General features: G+C 32.1%; 1 protein-coding gene across 2 annotated transcripts in view; it reads right to left on the bottom strand.

The window, feature by feature from the left end:
- Positions 1-19,340, bottom strand: part of LOC127733012 (chromodomain-helicase-DNA-binding protein 1-like) — a 50,473-nt gene that overhangs the window by 10,007 nt on the left and 21,126 nt on the right. For both annotated transcript variants that reach the window (XM_052242259.1, XM_052242260.1), the window contains 18 exons: positions 18,380-18,605; positions 17,802-17,902; positions 16,934-17,121; positions 16,098-16,225; positions 14,840-15,056; positions 13,859-13,948; positions 12,344-12,534; positions 11,884-12,019; positions 10,486-10,538; positions 8,887-9,190; positions 7,733-7,804; positions 7,003-7,152; positions 5,912-6,060; positions 5,305-5,558; positions 4,706-4,824; positions 3,632-3,858; positions 2,732-2,898; positions 347-482 (listed from right to left, as the gene is read on the bottom strand). In XM_052242259.1, the coding sequence (XP_052098219.1) occupies positions 347-482; positions 2,732-2,898; positions 3,632-3,858; positions 4,706-4,824; positions 5,305-5,558; positions 5,912-6,060; positions 7,003-7,152; positions 7,733-7,804; positions 8,887-9,190; positions 10,486-10,538; positions 11,884-12,019; positions 12,344-12,534; positions 13,859-13,948; positions 14,840-15,056; positions 16,098-16,225; positions 16,934-17,121; positions 17,802-17,902; positions 18,380-18,605 (2,908 nt within the window). The remainder of the gene's footprint in view (positions 1-346; positions 483-2,731; positions 2,899-3,631; positions 3,859-4,705; positions 4,825-5,304; positions 5,559-5,911; positions 6,061-7,002; positions 7,153-7,732; positions 7,805-8,886; positions 9,191-10,485; positions 10,539-11,883; positions 12,020-12,343; positions 12,535-13,858; positions 13,949-14,839; positions 15,057-16,097; positions 16,226-16,933; positions 17,122-17,801; positions 17,903-18,379; positions 18,606-19,340) is intronic.

Here is a 19,340-nt window from a genome sequence, read left to right as displayed (position 1 = left end):
ATAAGATATTTCATTATACTAAAATTACAAGGTCACTTAATACAAACCAATAACTGAAATGCAAGACTCTACTTTTATTCCTTCTAGCATCTGTTTAATGCCAGTGTTTATCAGATTAACAGAAAATTCATTTTGGTTCATGCATTGTAATTGAGTTATATATATTCACTTCCTTTTTCCATCTTATTTAATGAAAAAATACGTTGTCTAAATATACAGACTCTGCTTCTGTATGAAAAATAACACAACTGAATGAATCAATATCTATTTGCCTTTAAATCTTTTCTAAATTTCATCGGCAATGAAAGATAATTTTTGGTCCTGATCAAGACAACATGTGTATTACCTTTTCTTTTCCTCTCTATTTTTAGGTATAAGATCATCCAATTGTTCCAGATCTTGCATTGCTTTCATGACAGGCTGTACAGCCACCACAACACCCGATATATTAAATGATGGTCCTTTTTCTCTTTTCTTCTTGGCTATTAATAAAATATTAATAGAATACTATTCAAATGGAAATCAAAGGAGACTTCTATAACACATTTTAATATTACACATGGGATATCTTATGAGTGTCTAATTCTTGTTCCGTTCTTGGTGGACATAAACAACACACTCTAATGTCAATTATTTGAAAATATGATTACTACAGTTTAGATCAATTCAATTCCACAATTTTGACAGGTATTTGGCTTTTTCATTATAAAGTTAATACAATCAAATTTGATTTTAAATTAGTTTGAAATAAAATGCTCCGCAGGGCGCAGCTTGATACGACCGCAGAGGTCGAACCCTGAACAGTTGGGGCAAGTATGGACACAACATTCAAGCTTGATACAGCTCTGAATTTGGATTGTGATTAAAAATTTAACACAGCATAGGTTTCTGACACAGAATGAATGTGGTCTAAGAACTTAAAAATTTTAAATTGGACATTCACCTATTATGGTCCAATATCCAAAATCTAAATACATGGTTAGATTCAGCATATCAAAGAACCCCAAGAATTCAATTTTTGATGAAATCAAACAAAGTTTAATTTTGGACCCTTTTGACCTCAATGTGGACAAAGTTGATAACGGGGCCCAAAAATCAAAAATCTAAATACATGGTTAGATTCAGCATATCAAAGAACCCCATATATTTAATTTTTGTTGAAATCAAACAAAGTTTAATTTTGGACCCCGATTTGGACCAACTTGAAAACTGGGCCCATAATCAAAAATCTAAATACATGTTTAGATTCAGCATATCAAAGAACCCTAAAAATTCAATTTTTGTTAAAATCAAACTAAATTTAATTTTGGACCCTTTGGACCTTAATGTAGACCAATTTGAAAACGGAACCAAAAATTAAGAATCTAGATTCGGCATATCAAAGAACCCCAATAATTCAATTTTTGATGAAATCAAACAAAGTTAAATTTTGGACCCTTTGGACCTCAATGTGGACCAATCTAAAAACGGGGCCCAAAATCCAAAAACTTAATACACGGTTAGATTCAGCATATTAAAGAACCCCAAGAATTCAAGAATAAAACCCCTTTGAAATTGATCAAGAAATAAGCAATTTAAACGAAGTATCTTCTTTTGCACAATACTGTGCAATTGAATATTTCTTGCTATTGCGCAATACAGTACAATTGACAATTTCTTGCTATTGCGCAATATTGTGCTATTGGATATTTCTTGCTATTGTGCAATACTGTGCAATTGAAGATTTCTTGCTATTGTGCAATACTGTGCAATTGAAAATTTCTTGCTATTGCACAATACTTATTATATAATAATTTACACATCTTGTTTGGTGTGTATCTCCTACCATATCATTATTATTTGCTTTTAAATATTAATCAGAAATAACCAACTTAAAATGGAAAATTTTAAAAGAAAAAAAAAAGGAAAAAAAGAAAAAAAAAAAATCCCCCCCCCAATTTTTTGAACCCCCTTATGATTCATCACCCCCAAACTCAATCCCAGCCTTCCCTTTGTGGTATGGTACCTTGCAGTACAATTTCAGAGAGATCCATACACTTGAACACAAGTTATTGTCTGGAAACTAGAAAAATGCTTATTTTTGGCCCCTTTTTGGCCCCCAATTCCTAAACGTTTCGGGCAATTACCCCCAAACTCAATTCCAGCTTTCCCTTTGTGATATGGAACCTTGTAGTACAATTTCAGAAATATCCAAACACTTACACACAAGTTATTGTCATGAAACTAGAAAAATGCTTGTTTTTTGCCCCTTTTTTGGCCCCTAATTCCTAAAATTTTGAGGCAATTACCCCCAAAATCAATTACAGCCTTCCCTTTGTGATATGGAACCTTGTGGTACAATGTCAGAGAGATCCATACACTTACACACAAGTTATTGTCTGGAAGTTACAAAAATGCTTATTTTTGGCCCTTTTTGGCCCCTAATTCCTTAACTGTTGGTACCATAACCCATAAAATCAATCCCAACCTTCCTTTTGTGGTATTGAACCTTATGGTAAAATTTCATGGAGATCCATTCACCTAAACTTAAGTTAGAGTGCGAAAACCAATGTGTCTTCGGACGATGCCAACGTCATACCAATATACGACCAAAAAATTTTTAATTTTTGCGGTCGTATAAAAAGAGAGTTTTCCAGAATTACCTATCACAATTACATGTATTATAAACAAGTGATATTCATATCACCTTGCAAAACGCTTCCTTGAACATAAAACTACATGGGAAGGTTACCTGGAGTATTCATTCCATCAACACTAGCCTCTTCTTCATTTTTAACTTTATTGTGATTGTGTTCGTCTAGACTTTGTTCACAACCAGACATCAATATCTGTGCCAACTTTTTCAGATCTCCTTCAGATTTCTCTTGTAATTCTGCATCACAGGCTATAGCATCAAGTCTGAAATATCAATAAGCAAGTTGCTATTTATTTTTGAGATTTGATATAATATTAAGATATATATTCATGGGTTCAATTATATATTATTTATATTTTTACTGAAAAAACAACAACAATAAAATCACTACAAAATTTACTACTATCGTTTTTTTATCTGTTCACCAAACCATGAAAATAATATATTTCACCATTTTAAATTTAAAAAAAAAAGGAGATGTGGCATTTTGGCCCCTAAGGTGAATATACACCAGAGACCACAGGAAAGTGATTTCAAAAAGTACACGATACCAAACAGCCTTCAAACAATGAGAAAAACCCATACCCTATAGCAAGACATAAAAGGCCCTTTTATGGCAAATGTGAAACAGTCTGATTTATATTAAAAAAATAAACGAAAACAATTAGAACAAACAGCAATCAACCATAACCACTGGAAAACAGGCTCCTTGATTTTAACATGAAAATACAAGTTGTAATTTAGTGATAATTTAAATTGAAATCTTCCCAGTTCTAACATGAGAGAGAATATCAAATTAGTCATGCTTCTGGGATAACTTCCTTTCTCCTACAAGAATTGAACTTTAAAGAAAACAATTTTCTAATGCAAAACTCAAGTCACTATTGCAAACGTAGGCATAACATTGACTGTTTACTTGTTAATGGGCTATACTATAAAAGCTTTTCCTTATTCTAATATTCTTTGTTGATCTAAATCATAAATGCAAATTCTTACCTAGTCAAAGGTCTACCAAACTTTTTAAAACTTTTGATAAATCTTCTAATTTCAGCATCAGTGAACCCTCTGACTTTTCCCTTACTGCCACCTGGAGGCCTTCCACGTTTCTTTGGTTCGTCTTCATCCTCCTCCTCATCCTCACTTTCATCATCTTCATCTTCTTCATCGTCATCCTTTTTTTTCTTCTTCTTTTTCTTCTCATCAGAATCATAATCCACCTGAATCTATATAACAAGTAATGCCAATTTTATTTTTTACCTAATGAAACAATACATTTGTTAACCAATTTTCTTGAACTTGTCAATTTAATCTGAATTTCATATAGGACGACTTAAATTTTGTTAGTCACTGAAACCGTATTTCTCATCTGCAACATTCAGCTCCATTCACATTTTTCAATCAATAGGCAAGATATTTTTCAACAGAGCTCAAATTAAGTCATAACTACATTTACCTCTTGCAAGAACATTAGATTCCATTAGATGTTTGATTTAAAATGTAAATTCATGTATGTTGAAATACATTGCAAAATTTTACTCTTTTCTTAATCAAAAGTTACTTATAATAATAACATTTTAACATTCAACGTGTTGTCTGACTTGACAAAGAGAAAGAGTGCTTTTTGTTCATTTACATTCAAACTCGTACAAGTGTTAACTTATTTCTTACAACTGGTCAGTTCAGATTGAATTTTACCTTGCACTTTTTAAACATTTGTTAGGTAATGAAATAAATGTCCCCAGGTAAAACAATGTCCTTCACATACCTTTACCTCTGATTTACATGAGTTCAATTTGAGCAACTATGGTTTCCTCCCATGTTTTTTTTTAAATTAAGATAGAAAGAATTGACAGCTTGCAAGAAAAAAATTGGTTCACACTTCCGTGATTTCAGTTGCAATTTATGTTTTTTTGCATCTGCATTGAAAGAAGGATTGGCTATATTTTGGCCATCAGATTGCTGCTTAAAGGCAGTTACTTAAATAAGACACCCTATTAATAGACCATACAGTACAATTCAGGAAATTGTAACAAGGACTTTCAGTACCTTCTAATCCAAGTATAAAATTACCTGTTTAACAGTTTTCCTGCTTCTTGGGGGTAAATTTAATTCCAGAAGTCTTTTTTGCTCTTCTTCTTCTTCAATTTTCCTTCTGTCATTTTCAGGAATAATCGAGTCCCACTCTTTACCTACAAAAAAAAATGTATAAGATAAAAGTACAAAATAAAGTTTAAAATATCTCATCTGAACTAGCTATCTATACTGGTAAATCACAAAGCATTTTCATATTGAGTGTTTTGTTCTTGCCAAAAATGAATGTATAAACGTTTGCCTGACTCTATTCAGGAATCTAGTTACATATGTTTGCCTGTCCCTAGTCAGCAACCTAGTCACACATGTTTGTCTGCCCTAGTCTGACAGGAACCTAGTCACACATGTTTGCCTGCCCTAGTCTGACAGGAACCTAGTCACACGTTTGTCTGCCCTAGTCTGACAGGAACCTAGTCACACATGGTTGCCTGTCCCTATCTTTTTTAAATCTAGTTATAACTTTTTCAACACTCTTAGGGTAATTTAGAGCTGAATATTTTCTATATCTTTGACATAAAAGCCATATCTCCTTTTAAATATATTTATAATTTTGTTCTTGTCAAAACGGAGAATCTCACCTGTATCTTCTTCTACCTTTACACTAGGTGGTGGGTCATCTTCTTCAAGATTATCAAAACTGACCACCTTAAACTGAGACAGTAGTTCATCTCCCAACATAGGTTGTTCCGATTCTCTCGTTTCAGCACGGTTAAGGATGTCATCAATGTCCACCTGAGGTTCCTCTTCGTTTTCCTCGTCTTCCTTGAACAATTCTTCAGCACCAAACTTCAATATAGCTGCCAATTCTTCTTTTTTGAAGGGCGTTGACGTACTGTAACAATAATAATACAAACTTTATTCAAAGTTTACAATATTTTAAAGCAATATTCATTGCATGATATTTTTTTTTCATTTATACTCTTCAAAATACTGATGATCATGTGTTAATCAAATCCATTTTCATTAAATATAAAAAGAAGTTATTTCTAACGGTATTTATGGCATTGGATTGCTGTCTCATTTACCTAGAAGGGAGCTAATATGTTGTTTGTGGCTACCTTGACCATCGCTTTCTCTGATAGACGCATAGTATTTTTTTTTTGCTGGTGGGGGCTGAAGAATCCCGTCCATATTTAAATGAAATAGCCCTTGGGCATTATCTTTTCAATTATTATGTGATTATACCTGGATGGGACCTGATTTTTGTTCAGCACAGTCCTACCAGTAGTGTCCATTCTCTGTATGATCAGATGATCTAGCACCATTTTACGTTTAGCTCTTTCCACAATATCCTCTTCTACACTGTTCTTTGTCACTAACCTATATACACTAACCTAAATACAAAATATTTGAAATTCATATTACGAATTTTGTTGTGTGCTTATTTTCCAGATTTAAAAGTATTTAACTAAATGTTCTTTAATTAGTCAATTAAAAAGCTAACAGATTTTTCATATAATATTTAAAATAAGTATTGATGACATTTTGAAATACCCCTTAATTTTGAATTTCTTCCAATATTTAAGGAGTCAATTCATTTAGGTTTTGGCGAATTCCAAACTAGTATTCTGAAAGCCTTTGATTAAGTTAAAAACTATTTATTTTTGTGCATGAACAACACACAACTATTAAAACAGCTATCTGAAGACATAACTTTTTTCAGACTTCTTCTATGGAAGTGCCAAAGTTGATGGAATGTTTGTCTTTGGAATCAACATAAATTGTCTATTTTGTGTCAATACTTTGCAAATTAGCAATTTTCTAGCAGATTCTTATAAGCATGGTCCCAACGTACATTTTTCGTTAAGTTTTGTTTTAATGTTAGCAATCAAAAGAACTTTAACAATGCATTATTGCAAATGTTCTAAGCTAGTTTATTAGCAGTAAATATTTACATTGTTTCTTTTTGAACTGTGTTTTCTAGAGACATTACAAGTAACCTTCCTCAAAGAGTATCTACATTCAGATGAGTCACTTAAAACTTCTGTCAAAGGCAAAGGTTTTTCATTGTGCCAGAAATGCAGTGATTTTTTTTTATGATCTTTGATCAGTTTTATATTACTTCTTAAACATCATGATTTTTCTATGATTTTTCTGTCCATATTTTCTGCCAATTACTTTTTTTTGTCTTAAGAGCAACTACTCTACATCCCATTTTAATCAATTTTAATCAATTTGTCAGATATTCATCACTTAAATTCTTCTTTCATAAAAATTTCATACAATTAGTTTTCACATTATAAACAGGTCTTTTACAGTCTGATGTTAAAACATACCTGTTTTTTCTGCCCTATACGATGAGCTCTAGCTTGAGCTTGTAGGTCATTCTGTGGGTTCCAATCACTATCAAATATTATCACAGTATCAGCAGTTGCCAAATTTACCCCAAGACCGCCAGCTCTTGTTGACAACAAGAAACAAAAATCCTAAAAGTATTCAATATTTTTTTCAATAAATAAATCCTGTGTATATTTTTAAAACAATGACTTATATTACAGAATTTAATGTGCAAATTATCATTTGGATATCCATTTAACACCTGTACACACTGTAGTAAAAATAAGCGAAAATCCAGACAAGAATTCTTAAATCTTGACTGCTTAACCGTCACAGTTAACCTAAAAATTAACTTGCTTGATTGGCTAGGTAATTCAATTATATTTAAAGGGTAATCTTTCTTGGGAGGAGAAAATTTGTGAGTTTTGCCAATGGAATAGTGTCTAATTTCTTCTTCCAAATCATTTATAGTAGAACTTCAGTTTTCAAGAACACCATGGACTACTATGTTACAATTCATTTACTGTGGAACATCAAATAGCTAGAAAAAATTCTAATGGTCCCTTTTATCAAGAAGTAGAAGTTCTATAGTTATTGGCATGGAAGTGACAAAACAAAATAATTTCTGAAGTCAACATAAATAAATATAACAGATTCAAATGGTCCTTTATCATATCATGAATAAGTTCTACTGTGATTGGTGAATAAAGAAGATTTCAAAAGCCTTACCGATGATCCCTCAGCATTAAAGTGGTCCAGGGCCTGCTTCCTTATGTCACTTCTTATCCCTCCATCCAACCTCTAAAACAAATAATAACACTCGCTCTAATACAGGTTCATTTATGTAAAAAAAAACTAACAGATGTGATTGTATATTTGTTGGTCACTTTTTTGATAGGAAATCTACATTTCATCTTTTATATCTCAACTGTCCAAAATTTATTCAATAATATAAAAAAAAACTTGATATTTTGCCTGATCTATCAAGGTATTGATAAATAACAGTGATATTGGAGAAACTTATTCTTGATAAGAATACTTTAGTATTTTTAAAAAATCCTCCTTCCCAATAGGCATCAGGAAAGATTCTTTGTGTATTTTCCATATTATAAATGTCAATATGACAATATGCCCTGGTCTACTCCTTCACATTATAGTCCTTATCAGTCACAATAAAAGCAAAACTACATTTCAACTGCAGAAAAATCTGACATAACACATACATGTGTTTCTTCAATGAAAAGATCGAATTTGGTAGAATGTGTTCTTATATCTAGGAATGGCATCATAACAATTCTATATATACAGGGTTCTCACTAAGGATTTTTTAAGGTGAGTCCTGGGACTCATCATTTTTGGCCATGGTGAGTCCAACAGTGAGAAGATGAAATTGTATTGCTATCTCTTTTATTATTTCAGTCCCCATGACAAAATAGAGCAAGGAAACGACATCAACTTTAGATTATTTTTAAACTTTTGTCATAAAATGATGATATCTGTGCTCAGTTTATACAACATTTTACAATCTTGATGCATCTTTGGACTCACCAGTTTTGAAAATGATGAGTCCAGATAGATTTTCATGAGTCCAGGACCCATGGACTCGCCTTAGTGAGAACCCTATATAATAGAACTACATGAAAGGACAAATAACTCCGACTATTGTTTTAAGTATTTCTACAAAAGGCTTGTATTTAACCAGCTTCCTGAAAAGGTTACCGTTAAGGTAAAACCAGAAATGCACTTCTGGCACAGGAAATTTTAAATGCGTTATTTTCATTAACTTGAATGTCTTCAACTTGTGCATGTGATATCACTTAAAACCCAACATGGAAGCCTTGGAATTTCTTGCAATATACATGGAAAACCGTCTAATAACATACCTGGAAAGCATAACGTTTCAATTGTAAATAATCACTAAGAATATCCAACATCCTAACCATCTGAGAAAATATTAGCACTCTATGTCCTGTCTCTTTCAGACGTGTCAATAATTTGTCTAACAGAATTAATTTCCCACTTCCTTTTATTAACGCTGTGAGTTTGTCCATGTTTTCATCTTCAGGTGGACGAGTCAGTGATGTGTGATTACAACATTTTTTAAGTTCCATTATGATATTTACAAAACTAGACGCATTTCCTTTCAGTCCTTTACTAAGTGCTTTATAGTTTTTTGTTAAAATCCATCTGAAACAGAGAATAAAATTACAAGTATTCATGTTCAATAACTTTAAAAGCAACAGTTGTTTCGGGTATAAATTTGTTTATCTTTGCTCTATTTAAAACATTCCCTTCTTCATTGTTGGAGACTAAATTATGACTGTTTGGATTAAAATTTGGATTAACTTTTGCTGTTGGATAACTGTCCGTAAATAATTTACTTATATGTAATATAAGTATTGCATATACAAACTGCCTTACCGAACATCTCCTTTCATTCATATTATTTTTTCTGACAGACCTCGTCAGTTTAGGCAGGAAAGAATCCCCCTATCTTAGTCTTAATGGATAGTTTTTTATTCTTTTAACATTTTGTATGCAACTTTTTACTTTGGCGTTTTTCTTATTGTCATATTTCAATTTTGTTGTGCTATTAACTTCATTTTTTTAAGTTACACTTTTCTAATAGAAGCACAGAAGCGTATTAACCCTTTCACCGATAGCCGCCCTGACAGAAGCTACTCCGAGACGATGGCTTCCCTAGCTATTGGGACACAAGTGGGAGATCTTCATATTAAATATCAGTTAAAATTGTCTGTAGTTATTTATGTCTTTATTTTATTTACTTGCACCATGGACACAGTTTTGTTCATGTTTTGATAATTTTTTGTCAGAAAAAAATCAAATTTGCCGATTTTCAGCATTAAAATTGATGAAATTCACAAAATTCGACTTTTTGACCCAATATCGTAAATTTTTAACCCAAAATGACAAAAAATTGAAAATTTTAACAAGGTTGTACATATTTCTTACACTGAACGATGTCCATTCCAAGTGTTTTTGTACATAAAACGGCATTTTATGTCAAAAAGTATACTAGTCTGATTCAATTCTTCTAAAGTCTTTCAAAAAAATTGTTCCCTTATTTCAAATTATAGTAAAATCTGTAAATTTCATTTGATTTTGACACGGTTTTCAACAAACGGAAGCGCCATATTTACTCTTTCATCCGGGCATTAAACAAAGAGACTGGTGTTCGGATTGTTTTTCAGCTGGAAATATAAAAGAGGTATTGCGAACCTGGTAAACCGGGACTCATCGTCAGCTGTCTGAAGCGTGAATTCCGGTAAACTGGGATTCGTCGGCTAAAGGGTTAACTTCATTTTTTAAAGTTACACTTTTCTAATAGAAGCATAGAAGCGTATCAACTTCATTTTTTAAAGTTACACCTATCTTATAGAAGCATAGAAGCGTATTAACTTCATTTTTTAAAATTACACTTTTCTAATAGAAGCATAGAAGCTTTGTATTGTTAAACTCACTTGTAATACTGTTTCTGTAAAGAAGACATTTCAACTCTAAGAATTTGTTCCGTCTGAAATAAAATAAAATACATGTATTTCAATAGACAATAATATGAAAAACTTCAATATCCATTATTGCTTTATTAATTAAGGATTTCATTCTATGTGATCTTGCTAAACCTAATTGACTATCCAATAATACACAACACCTGTCAAAAGTAAATGTTAGGAACTAGTGCAAATATAACAGTGAACAGCAAGCAAAGTTAAAACTAGACAAAGTGATCCCCCCGCACTCCACTCTGAAGTAACTGTATTATAACAAAAGTCAATGTAGGACTTTCTTCGAGATAGTATTGTCTGGGAGACACAAATGATGCCTTCGCAGATGCAAAATGTTATTTTAAAATACACAAAGTTGAGCATAGATCTATAGTTCACTGTAGGATGAGTTATCTGGAAACACTATGCACCTCTTACACAAGTATATACTCCAAAAATGACAAAGTTCAACTCTCTCCCAAAAGAGCAAATATTAATAAAAATGAAAACCCTGATCACATGCACACCTTCAATATATGTACAAACAGCCAGCAAAGCAAAAACTTCCTAGCATTTAAACTGAAGGAGGAGTTATCCGGAAAAGCAATGCACCATAATGGGATGGACGGAAGGACGAACGGACAGAAGGACAGACGGAAGGACGGCCAGGGGTAAAACAATATGCCCCCAATCTATTAGTTGCGGGGGGCATAAAAATTATACTCCCAAAACCAACATGAAGCAATGACAAAGTCCATGACTTTCCAACGGAAACTCAAAAAGGTTATTTTGATCAAAAAACAAAATAAGAGGTGCACAATGGCATTATATGGTTATGATTCTGAATAATTTTCATTTCATTCTATTAAGGGATTAAGAAGAGTTGTCGATACATTATAAGTACCCCTTAAGGCAAAGTCCCAAGAATAATTTATCAAAAAAACAAAACAGGGTATTTTGTATTGACTTATATGGTGAAGGTTCTGAGCATGTTTAATGTAATTCCAATTAAGGGTTTAGGAGAAGAAGCAAATACAAATGTGTATTGTTGTGTGCAGATATGACAAAGTCTATGTCATGCCAAAGTAAACCCCCAAAATCATTCAGATGGAGAAATGAAAAAGATGCAAAGGCACATCATTCTGTGAATGTTGCACAAAATTCTGTCATGCAGTTGTGATAGAAAAGTGGGACAGATGGACTCCATCCCAGACTCCCCAATGACCACCCACTCTTACACAGGGGATATAATAAATACCAATAAAAGCATACTATCTCAGCTGTTATCTTTGAGGATATAGACTGGTGATGGCTATACAAGAAACGCCTGTCTAGATGGTGTGCCAATATCATAGCAAATAATCTTTAATATACCTTTGAAGGGAGAGATTTCTCAACATCTTTCTTGACTCTACGTAACAGGTAAGGTTCTAGTTGTTTGTGAAGTCCTGCAAATCCCATTTTTTCTTGCGATGAATATTTCTCTTCAAAATCTGGCCAATTATCAAATCTGCTCAAAATAAATTTCAAAAGCTACTTTATTCTGAACAGTTGCAAACTTGAGTTTCAAATGAAGTATTTACAATGTGATAAATACAGATTAATCTTATTTACACTGACTGCAGGAGATATACTGTAGATTCGGTTTTGATCCTGAGGTACTAATTTTCCTTATTAAAGGTTAACCAAGAATTCATTTTTCCTGTTATCAAAAGGGAATTATTTAGACGGATATAACAAATTAATATGTTTCTTCACACTTTCACGATTTACAAAAATGTATTAACCTTCCGTGCATCATTTACAATAACTATGGCAAATAACCTATACTTACTTTTGAGGCATAATGAAATGGAGCAGAGCCCACAGCTCTTTCAGTGAGTTCTGTAAAGGGGTACCAGTGATGAGAAGTCGGTGGTTTGTGTTAAATTCAAACAAAGATTTATAAAGAAGTGAATCATCATTCTTCAGTCTGTGGGCTTCATCTACCATCAATGCAGCCCATGAAACCCCTCCTAAAAATGACTGAAAAAACAAACAGACACTAATTTAAAGCATTTTCCCCTTGTTCACCTGCCCATTGTTCCTCCATTGGAATTTGATAAAAATTTCTTTGCTATGAATTTCTTGTATACATGACTTGTTGACATAAGAAAAAGCATATTTGTAAATGATTCAGACGTTTGTGTTTTGATTGACCTATACCATCTTGCTTCTGAGAATATGTGTGGCATAGATGTCCCCCTGGCACTTTCAAAGATTTGTTATCAATCCTAGTACTGTCAATGAAAATGAAATTAAGTTATGTTGTGTCATTGAACTAATAATCCTATGCATACTAGATATTTTTTCGTTTAGTACAATGCAGGTCCTTTTATTACAGAATCTGAAAATAGGGGTTGTTCCAGAAATTACCAAAATGAGGGTCATGAAACATATATTTCATGTTGTAGGATATTCCTCAGGTTGAGGTACAAGAATATTACATGACAATCAATTAAGTTTTATGCATAAGGGGGTCTACAATATGAACTGGCTCCCCAACTCCTGTCATTAGCACAATTATTTCTTGCCTAAGGTTACCAAAAAACAGATTTACTAGTCACATTTAGTCCTACCAATACAATATCTAGAATACCTAATCTTTAATCTTTAAGAATGTTATACCTCTTTGGTGATTTTTCAAGTTCGATGTTTGTGGTAATGATACTTTAATTTGCTGTAAGTAGCTGCATTGACTATTTCTGTTTTAGTGTAAATCAGGAACATATATATTCACGGGACTTGACTCTACCTAATTGTAGCCGATTTTATCGTCGGGTCATAGTTAATAAAGACGCGATATGGATACGGACATGTGTTAAAAGCGTACTCCCTATTATCCTAATAAATTCTGATAATATCAATAAAATGTCATACAAACTAAGTAATAAGTGATGCCAGTGTATCGAACTTGTAATCGTGTCACTTCAAATTTGTTATAATCGCATTCATTTCATCACAGAAGGGTACAGAATGCAAACAGGGTAATAAAAAAATGGCGTCGATTGCATTCCCATATTCACAAACCATTATCAAACATTTCACATCAAATAAATCACACTTATTTTGGTCATTTTATATGAAAAAATATATCAACTTTATGATAAAACGATTAGAATTATGTGGTTAATTTATTGAGCAGTTCCGATAGTTTTTCAAAAATCGCTACCAAAATCCATAAATCTCACGAAGTCTCGTAAAGTTCGAGATTTTATCAATTTTATACTGAAAAGCCTATCAGATTCATTTCCCGTTAGATATACTGTTCCCAGTGTAAATGAACTTACTTAAATAATTTTATCCATACCTTGTCTTTAAGTAAGATTTCATACGTTGTAAGGATAACATTGAACTTTAACCGTTTATTTCCACCATGCTGCCATTCGTACTCTCTTATCTGAAAGAAAAAAAAGTGAATATTCTATGCAGTGAAGTCCATCTAAATTGAATCTTTTTTGGACTAAACGTAGTGTCTGGATTAGAATGCCCATGGCCTGTAGAATGATGGAAGGGCCGTTTATTTTGTGAACAGTGGGTCATCTGTTATAAGACATGTAACTCAAAACACACACTCATGAACCAAATATCAGCTCATTATCTCCAAGTCCAAGCGATATAAATCTGCGAATAAGAAACCATAAAAATGCAAATCTGCGAATAAGAAACCATAAAAATGCAAACTGGATATATAACTCATCATTATATACTTTAAACAAATAAACAGCTGCATCGAGTTAGACAATATTATGCAGATTTTTTTATATGGAAGTTTTAGCAATAAATCAATAAAATTGTGAAGAGAAAATTTTAACCACACCACATTCTGTATGTACCTGAGCATGTTTTTGAGTGTGTCGTTTGTTGCTGTTTATCATATTTGTTTTTGTAAATTGTTTTGTGCAGTTTGTTTTTATATTGTTCTATTGAACCACTGTCCAAGGTTTAGGGGGAGGGTTGGGCACTTACTATCATGCTTATTAACCATGCCACATTCTGTATGTGCCTGTCCCAAGTCTGGAGCCTATACTTAGTGGATGTCATTGTTTTTAGTATATAGTTAGGTACATAAATCAGGCAGTAAATTTTTTTCGTTTGAATCGCTTTACATTTTGTCAATTTGGGGCCTTTTATAGCTTGCTATGCCGCATGGGTTTTGCTCATTTGTCTCTGGGGGAGAGTTGTCTCATTTGCAATCATACAACATCTTCTTACTTTTATATTCACATCAGCTTTCTCATTAATAAATCATGCAGTTCATTAATAAAAACTTTAGGAGCAGTTAACTTACCATATTACGACTAGAAATATCTCCAAGGTAAGTGACCACATTCATCTCCGGTCCCCAATTTCTGAACTCTCTTTGCCATGCCACTAATGTAGACAAAGGTACTACTATTAAGAAAGGTCCATACAACTGATAATAAGTATACATTATCTGTAGAAATGATATGGTCTGAATAGTTTTCCCTAGTCCCATTTCATCTGCTAATATGGAAGAATTATACCTGAAAATAAAGTAAAGAATTTTTCAAGATCATCAATTACAGTCAAACACTTTGTTGTTGTCTAGTTTTAACATATATACCAAAGAACAAATTAAAAATGATTTGACCCACTTACATTAAATCAAATTTGAAATAAACAGAAAAGCAGGCAAATTGTAAAAAAAGATGAAATGTAGTTGATCAATTTTAGCAATTGTGATCACAATGATGGAACACACTTACAAAAGTTTTGGTTCCAGAAAACCAATTCACTTGATAAAACTTCATGGTACAGGGTTCATAGGCCTGTATACATAATTGCTATAAAAAATGTATTTCTTCTTAAGGATTTAAAAAAAATCTTTTTCAGCAACATTTTTTATCATACTCAATATTATTTTCACTATTCCAGGTAGAAGCCCCATGACAATGGGTGAAATTAAATAAAGGTAACTGGACAGTCATGTTTTTTTTTAATGAACTACAGCTTAAAGGTTGGACAATTTATTTTACAAGTAATAGACCCCTTCTAAAGCAAATGGTAGGATCAATCACCAGAAAGATAGTATTTGCCTAGTTAAAGGTATGAATGTAGTTTACACTTATTTGGTTAAATTCAAATTTGCACTGACTCAAAGTACATCACACTAAAATATATGAAATGTCATTAGTGTTGGTGGGTTGCTGTTTCATTGATGGAATGACCCACATCTCTCATTCATTCATATTGTCTAAATGGAAGAATTTCAGCACTGAACATTAGACATGGGAGTAGTTTACAGATTACATAGGGCTATTCCAGAATTAAATTGCGGGTAACATGGGAGGCACTTTATTAAGACCAGGACTACCAATAAAATACAAATTTCCATTTTACTTATAATTCTTACAAAACTGTAAGGAAAATGCTACACCCAAATTGAATCAATTTCAGTGACTCCCACCCCCCGCCCAATAAATTTGGGAACATAGCAACAATTTTCAATATACTGATACACCAGTTCGTTTTACACAAGTTACCTCTTCACACAGTATTTGGTTTACAGTTTTGTCTGAACTTACTTTGACCAAGCATGCATCAACCAATTAACTCCTTCTAATTGATAATCTCGTAAATCTAAATTATCCACTCCACCAATACATGATGGCTGGTCTTTAAATGGCTGATACTTTGGTCTGTACTTTAAACACTACAACAACAAAAACATGCAATATATTTTTTATAATTCTTTTATATTTCTCTAATATATTTAATTAATCTGCTCGTCAAAGTTTTTTATGACAACAGATTTTTCTCATTACTACAAACATTTTAACTATTTATAATGACTTCTTACTCATGAAAAACATGAACATCAAGCAAAATACTAATATGAACGTAACTAAATAATAATTTGTATCTTTCAACATATATAAAGTTTACCATTTCGCTAATTACAGCTTTCCTATTTGAGAATGTAAAAAGTACAAAGAATTTAGATTTCTTCATTTTTTTGGTGGTCCATGAAACAGTATTAGCTTTGTTTACTACCAATTGTTGGCATTAGAACTGTCATGATTAGCAAACCAATTCATGCAAAATGATGCATATAAAAGCATTGAAACAAGTTGGTTTCTATACTTATCATATCTACAAAACAATTCATAATCTACCTAGTAAATAATAGAACTAAAATGATTTAGCTACTGTGGATTCATTTTAATTCGTGGGATACCAATTTTCGTGGATTTTGTGGGTCAAGTTACACCAAGAATTAAAATGTTCAACAATGAACACATTTTTTTAAAGGGTTGTATACAGACTGACAAATCGATGAAAATATAAGTTTTTCTAAATCCACCAAAATAAATGCATCCACAGTTGACTGAATCTGCATGAACAAGATGACAGAACTTACTTTGGTTAACTTTGATGGAGTTTTCTGAGACTTGTTTCTGGCATGATATTCATCAATAACGGATTGAAATCTACGAGCCAATAGTTCACCATCCTCCCATGTACAGTCTGAGTATGGTAACCCCTGCCATTTCACAAAGTAGTCAGGGTAACCATTGTTCTCATTGGCCATTTTCTGATTGGAATGAGCTACAATAGGCAAATTTATACTTCACACATGAATATTAAACATCTTTATCAGCTTTTGAAATCACTATGGACACAGATTAGATATATTTAAGCTTGCTGTATATGTTAAAATATCATATTCCCCAATGTGTAAATCAGATTCAAAAGACTATTGCTGATGAGGCAAATGATTTATTTCAATAGAAGTCCACTACATACAGTAAACATGGATATTTCACAGGTTATTTTCTATATTTCAATGCATAAACTTTTCGTCCAGAGGTTAAATGCATGCAAGTTTGTCCTTCATACCAATAGTTTTCCTTCTACAACCTTGACTTTATTGCTTATAGTTCAGATGCAAAATAGTAACCCTAATACCACATCAAATTTAGTTAGATGCTTAAGGTATCTTTATCTTATTGAAAATATTGGTAATAGTTTTACCTGTAAATAACATATTTGATATTTTATAAGTACATTCTGGGACCTTGGTTAATATCCTATTATTTTCATTCAGTTTATTGTTACATTCATTCTTTTCCTCTTGTTTTTAAATCTATCTTGATTTAGTAAATTCCGGGACCTTGGTTAATGTCCTATTGTTTTCATTCAGTTTATTGTAACATGCATCCTTTTCATTGTTTTCAAATCTATCTTGATTATCAGACAAACAGACTATTTATTGAACATTTTATTACCAATGATTCTCTCTGCATTAATGTATTGTTCATATAAATCTTCCATCATTTCCTTCTGTAGTTCATAATATTCTACGTCCTCAGGAGAAGCTGCTCTCTTCCTAGAAAAATGGAAAGTAGACTCTTTTAATGTTTATATTCTTTTCCTCTTATATGAAAAAAGCTTAAATATGTTGTGTTTTGTCTGTAAAGTAGTTGATTAAGAATTCATTTTTTAAACAACGTAGTCTATTCTTCCCAAATTCTGATGAAACTATATTTGCTAATGACCAGTATCTATTAGCTTATGCAATGTTTGAAATTCGGTAAATGTCAGATTACTATAAGATTTTAATAGGACAGTAAAACAAATATATTACATTATTTTTTTATAGGTGAATAAATTCTTCATTATCTCCCTTAGTCCACAAATTGGTATTTGTTCCATACTTTAAGTAACCAAAACACATTTGAAATTAAATTGTCATTACTTCTAGAAAAATTGTTTTCTTTCTCACTGACAAAAAGATTATTTTTGTTTCAAAATTGTCATATCTAAGACAGCACAGATCATATAAAAATTCTGAAGTTTTTCTTACCAATCATTGATTTCATTTAAATTTTTCAGATAATTTTCTAATTTCTTCAATCCATTAACTTTTTGTTCTTTGAGATTTTCATAAGTTTCCCAAGTATTGTGAATATTTGCCCAGTTCTTCCATTTGATAAGAAACTGCTGTTCAACTTCATTGATGCTAGGATCACAGCCATCATTTGGATCACCATTCTCCAATACATTGTATATGGTTGTTCTGCTTCCAGTTGCTATGGACATACAATTTGTAAAATTCAAATACTGTTTCTTTTATATCAATAAAGAGTTAATCTACACATTTATACTTAATATCCCAAAGTATCAAAATCCTTTCAACATGTTAAGGAAATTTTGTTTTTTCCAAGAAATACCAGTATGTTTAATTTCATAAAAGAATATGCAATTTTATGTTTCCTTCATTTCATCAAACAATGCAGAGTTTTAATTTTCAGTGCAGAGAAACCTGAAATTTTAACATGCTTCAAAATTGAACTGTACTTCTGTATATATCTTGTACACATGTCTTGTCAGAATGAAGAAATTGTATTACTGATACAAACTTATTTTTGCTGATTCATTTAACTGCATTCAGCACTTTCTAGCCAACTTATGTGATAATCTTATTTTGCATGCATTTTCAACTTTTTGGCAAAGATTTATATTTGAGCTATATTTCTACCAATAGTCGCATACACAAATTTCCATGTAGGAAATTTGTTGATTTACAATATGTGTCATACTGGAATTGAGTTCTCATATATCGAACTTGAGTTTTATTTTTTACATATTTTCCATGTTATGCATTGGTTTGCCTTTTTTTTTTGTGACTGCCTATGGTAGCTAAATGTCCAGTGTAAAAATGTATGTTGCACATACATGTATAATGTATGTTGCACATACATGTATACAGAAGTCTCCTTAGGTCTGTACATTTTGTGATATCATATGATCAGCAATAATCACGT

The sequence above is a fragment of the Mytilus californianus genome, unplaced genomic scaffold (assembly GCF_021869535.1).
Source record: "Mytilus californianus isolate M0D057914Y unplaced genomic scaffold, xbMytCali1.0.p SCAF_3, whole genome shotgun sequence".
Lineage (NCBI taxonomy): Eukaryota > Metazoa > Mollusca > Bivalvia > Mytilida > Mytilidae > Mytilus > Mytilus californianus.
Note: the sequence above shows the minus strand (reverse complement) of the source record. Positions and strands in the feature narration are given on the sequence as shown.